Source organism: Olea europaea, unplaced genomic scaffold (genome assembly GCF_002742605.1).
Source record: "Olea europaea var. sylvestris unplaced genomic scaffold, O_europaea_v1 scaffold221, whole genome shotgun sequence".
In the NCBI taxonomy this organism is placed as follows: Eukaryota; Viridiplantae; Streptophyta; class Magnoliopsida; order Lamiales; family Oleaceae; genus Olea; species Olea europaea.
The window spans coordinates 551,794-557,245 of record NW_019240124.1 but is presented as its reverse complement, the minus strand read 5'-3'; the positions used below and the strand labels follow the sequence as shown (position 1 = coordinate 557,245).

The 5,452-nt window shown below is 37.9% G+C and overlaps 1 protein-coding gene across 3 annotated transcripts; it reads right to left on the bottom strand.

The window, feature by feature from the left end:
* Nucleotides 1–594: 594 nt before the first annotated feature.
* On the bottom strand, nt 595–5,252 carry LOC111380794 (IAA-amino acid hydrolase ILR1-like 6). 3 transcript variants are annotated; one of them, XM_023004439.1, is made up of 5 exons: nt 4,635–5,245; nt 4,031–4,156; nt 1,792–2,106; nt 1,381–1,509; nt 595–1,179 (listed from the first exon to the last, which is right to left on the bottom strand). In XM_023004439.1, the coding sequence occupies exons 1-5, from the start codon at nt 5,112–5,114 to the stop codon at nt 805–807; spliced, it is 1,425 nt and encodes a 474-aa protein (XP_022860207.1). In that variant the 5' UTR covers nt 5,115–5,245; the 3' UTR covers nt 595–804. The 3 variants fall into 3 exon arrangements, with proteins under 3 accessions (XP_022860207.1, XP_022860209.1, XP_022860208.1); XM_023004441.1 differs by lacking the exon at nt 1,381–1,509 and having other exon boundaries at nt 4,635–5,252; XM_023004440.1 differs by lacking the exon at nt 4,031–4,156 and having other exon boundaries at nt 4,635–5,251.
* Between the last annotated feature and the right edge of the window lie 200 nt (nt 5,253–5,452).

Here is a 5,452-nt window from a genome sequence, read left to right as displayed (position 1 = left end):
ACCAGTATGTAATCGTGACATAAATTGTATGTTATTGTGATGTTAACTTATTTAATTAGTACCACTTCATTTTTGAAAGAATTTCACAAATTTGTCAAATTTAAAATTATATCTTTAAAAGTTTATAATTATGTATTTTTCCCCAACTATTTAGCTCTACATTTGAATTGGCCATGCAGTGAATTTGTGGTCTTTTAATTTATAATTTATAATTTTATAAACCTAATATAATAATAAAAATATATTTACTGTGAGAGTACGACGTTTAGCATCTGGTATTAGAAACGTTTAGATGTTACTTGAGGCAAAATTTGTATCTTCCATTCCAATAGTGTATATATTGAAAACATACAGTGACTATCAAGTCTGTTTCTCTCCATATGTCGCCATTTCTTTTTCACGGCAGAACACTGAAGGTCATATGCCTATAGTTCTACCTACTATCACGTTTGGCTTAGGTTAAAAGTGAATTTTCTCCCGATGGATTTGAAGTTTACTAGGTGAAGTTTTTTACAATTCCGTTCAGCTCACTGCCAGATTGTGACGTAGAAGTTGATTTGATTAGAAAATGTGTTCGATGATATTCCACTAATATGTTCGGTGATCATGCACGAGTAAACTTTATTGGCAAGACTCGAATTTTACATTAAAAGAATGAAAAAAATGAATAAATGAAAATAAAACTTGCTGGCATGAGACGATATATACACACAGTGAAAAAACATACTCTCTAACTCTCCTGTTCATACGCAGGTAAAACTAGGTTATTCTTATATACTATGTTCCCTAAGCACCAAAATTTAGTTAGCTTAGATCATGACGATCGCTGAGGTATCTCTCGGCTATGGCAGCTTGAGTTGCTGCACCTACTGGGAGCGCTTCTTCATCGATCATGAAATGTGGAGAATGTGCCGAGTGTACCGAGCCTAGAGTCTCGTTCATGATGCCGATGTAGTAGAAGGCTGCTGGGATCACCTCGGAGTAGAATGAAAAGTCCTCACCCCCCATTACTGGCTGGACGACTTTGAAATTTTCGGGCCCTATCAAATCGGTGGTGACCTTCTTCACGTGTTCATACATGCGGTCATCGTTTACCATTGGTGGGTAAATTGTGTCTGTGTCCTTAAAAAAGTCGACTGTGGCAGAGCATCTGAAAACCCGAGCTTGGTCTACAATTACCTGTTCATTTTTTTTTATCTTCGATTAGTACAATCGATAGAATATAATCACATTTCAGTATTGTTCGGTATGTTGGACTAAACACGACAACTAACTATATTGTCACGTGGTTCTTCCTTTATTCTGTCTAGCAGTAGTGTCCAGTCGGGCATACCGAACACACCCTTTAGTATAAAGCTAGGATTTAGTCCTCGGACAAACCTCTTCTATTCTTTTGACAAGTTGGTAGAAGCTCGTGTTAGAAAATGCCCTTAAGGTGCCACCAAACTCAACACTATCTGGTATAACATCAAGATCATCTCCACTGTTAAAGAAAGTTACCGAGACCACCTAAGAAATCAAACAAAATGCAAATACGTTTCAGATTTCTGTAGCTTTAACATGAAAAAAAATATTAGGTATTTGTGGGAATCCTCCGATAGCACAGGAATTATGCCTTTCCGAGATTTCAGGGGGGGTTCTCTCTCCCTCAATTACTCGGATACTGTGCTAAGGCTGAATGCTTGGCGGTGGGGAAGGAATTTGTTGAACCACCCTGTCTAGAAGTTTATGCTAACTTGTAGAAATGACAATATAGACGTATGTAATGAAAATTTTCAGATAATTACTCGCCTGAGAGTCCAAAGGATTCGTTTCTCGAGAAATGATACCCTGTAAGCTGATCACGGCTGCTGAAGCTGCAAAGACGGGGTCAACCGACTGGTGAGGGCTTCTCACTTGGTCCTGTGTACCAGTAATAACAACTCTGAAGAAGCCAACACCGGCGAGTAAAGGACCGGTTCTTGACCCAATGACACCGGTAGGGAGCTGATGGGATACGTGCACTGCGAATATAGCCTCGATATCTGCAAGGGCTCCATCTCCCATCATCCTTTTTGCTCCATTTCCAGCTTCTTCAGCTGGCTGAAAGAGTAGTATAACAGTCCCCTGTCACATGAGGTAATATTAGCTATGATGCGTGCAAAATTCAAAACGAGTTGCACTTTTGTTTCAGAAACGAGGCGAGTCTCATTTTCCATTTTCTATGCCTTTAAATAAGCGACTAAATGATACCGAGAAAGATAGTATTTCAGGTTTCATAGAGAAGAATCTGTAAATTCAGAGTCAGCAACAATTTTTCCAAAATTTAAAATTAAAGCATAGATTCACTTCGATTATTACCAGAAGAATAAAGCTGCAGAACCCGGGACTAAATCCCGGGCTCCAATTCCGGCACACCTTAGCCCCTGATTTTGAATGGGGCGGGCCCCATGAATTAAAGATCAAGGGCCGAGGTGATTGCCACCCCTGGAGCCAATCCAGGGTTTTAAACCCGGGATCTGACACATCTCTCTTAGCAGAACAATGATAAATGTTGAATAGGAATTTTATTCTAGTGGATTGGTATAATTGAACTTGAAATCTAAATGTTATTGATAGTACTAAAAATAACACTACATCAAAAGAAAATGGCCCACCTGCCCATCTTTCTAGAGGTCCACTACCTTTGTAAATTTTTGGTGGTGGGGAAGCCGGACCAAACAACCACCTTTCTTGCTCCTTTCATTTCATCCTAGATTTAGAATAACATGTCCGTCTTGCAGAACATGGGGCTCTCTGTGAATAATTTTTCGAGAAAACTAAATTACAGGTATAAAAAGCCATCAAGTTTCTTAAGGCTTAAGCAAATATTGCTTTTCATTTAAGTTAAAATTAACCCGGAATAACAAGTGTTAAGTTTTATCCAAAATAGCTCAAGAAAGTTATTCAAATGTCACAATTAGCTCATTCAGGTTTCTCTAATAAAAAATCGTACGTCATTTTCAAAAACCAATCCTCTATATATTGGAAGAGTTCAAGAACTACAACCTACATCTCAGGACATAACAAATCATTGCTTCTCGAGCCCTACGTTAAGAGTTTTCATTTACTGAGGTTCCTTCAAAAATGTCCCCACTATGAAGATAAATTCTTAAATGAGGGTACACTATGGGCATGTTTAATAGTTATTATGAGAATTGATTTTTTGATTATTAGAGAGAAAGGGAGGCCCACCTATGAGTGAAGAAGTAAAAAATAACGGCTGAAATTTTGAAATAATGGTCAAAAAATTGATTTTTTGGGTGAAAAATTGTTACCTAACGGGGGCTATATATATACACACACATTTATGGTCCTTGCAAGTAGTTGTCAATCATAATCAAAAAGTACCACACACTTTTACCCCAGACTCAAAAAAAGCGGAACATCATTTCCTGCATTCATCATTTGTTATTATTAGTACTAATATATAACTCGCCAAGACAGATTAATACCAGTTCTCCTATTGTTAAGTTCTGGTAGGAATAGGATTGCCAATTTCCGATAGTTGCAGTACGTAGTAACTGTTGAATACTGGCTTACCTTCATAGGGTTCGGGATATGATATATTTGGTAAGGTCGACAAGAAAGTCCACTATAGCGTCGACTAGTAATCACATTTAGAAACATAGAAACATGCTGATATGCAGAGGACGAGGGCCTGTTTTTACCAAAATAGATGTCTATACACCAAAATAGCAAAGCAGGTAAGCTGTCACAAAATGATACCCATATTGAAAGTATAAGCATCTTAACCGGGCTGTTAACCATAGGGTCAACTTTAACGTCATGACGACATATTCAGTGCCTAGTGTTTGACATAACCGGACAATGTTGCGTACCACACACGCCCTAAAGGGCAAAGTTTGAAATTTCATGTACCAAAGAGTTCAAGATTTCTCAAAGAATCAAACAACATAGACACACATTTACATTATAACATGTGCAAAACTATAGATCAAAAATCAAATGTACTTAAACAAAGTATATGAGAACAGGCTATTCAACATACTTGTAAATGCTTTTCACGCGCTTTCAAAATCTTTGCCGCACCAATAAGCATGGCCACATGCACATCATGTCCGCACGCATGCATTTTACCATCGTTTTTGCTTTTGTACTCCCATTCAACAAGTTCCTATAATGACATACAAGGGAAATGCAGAACCTAAGCAAACTTGAAAAAGAAGGTTGTATATTATCCCAGTATGGTCATCCTTTAATCACTTTGCATACAAAATGTGCGTAAACATATTAATATGTAAAGTGGGCTTATTTGGTGCATATCTGTACCTCAATACTGACCAGTGCCGTCAAATCTAACATGACAAACAGGTTAATACTGCAGGTTTGATGCACAATACAGAAAACAGTCAAACACTATACTGTAACGGGCTAAATTTAAACTTCTTTTTTTTGGTATTCGTATTCAATCCCCTCGAGTCCAGCACAACTGGCTAAACGGGGACGTTGGATGTCGTATCGACCCTATTTCTTCTTTAATCCTGACAAATGAGATTTTAACTTCATTTTCTTTCTTAATCTCGTCACATGCAGTCGAATCTAACATAAAAAAAATGCTAATAAAGCATAAACAGGGGAAGAATAAGTAAAACCTGAATTGGTAGAGCGTCCATATCTGCCCTGAGTGCAACAAAAGGAGGCCCCCCAGTACCAATCATGGCTCTAATCCCAGTTTTAGCCAATGGAAACCTATAATCAATTTCCATTCTATCCAATTCTCGACGAATAAGCATACTCGTCTCAAATTCTTCGAAAGCGAGTTCTGGGTTCTCATGGATTCTTCTCCTCACTGATTTAATCCATTTTCCATTTTCTGGGTTCTTTGCAAATTTCAAAATCTCCTCCGAACAAGCTCTGTTCCATATACTGCAATCTGTATTCAAATTTGGGATCAAGGATTTCTTTCCCGATGAAGAATTGGATTTGAAACAGGGCCTGTTTAAATAAGAAAGCACTGAATCAAAATAGGAGAAATCGTGACTGGGGTTTGCTGTGACTGAAAACGGGCTGATGATCATGTAAAAAAGAACGCAAAAATTTGCAAAAACTGAGAGATTGTGAAGAATCTGCATTTTTTCTTTTTTTTTCGTAAATTATTGTTTAGAGAGAGACAGAGGATTATGGGGAGAGTAATTGGACTAATTTATGAAGATCAAAGGTTGACAGAGTCAAGAGCAAGACGGTCGGGGTCGTGTGGGGTGAAGAAGAATATTAAAACGTGGGGATAAAATGGATGTCTTCAATTGTGTATATATGTCACGTTGAAGAATTTGCACAGAAAATGCTATGCAATTGAAGTGTAGAATCAAGTACAGTGGGGTCCACCATTTGTTGAGAGCGTAGGCAAAGGGTAGTCTCTGCATGATTTGATTTGATATAGAGATGTTGCTTCGACTCGATTCAACTCATC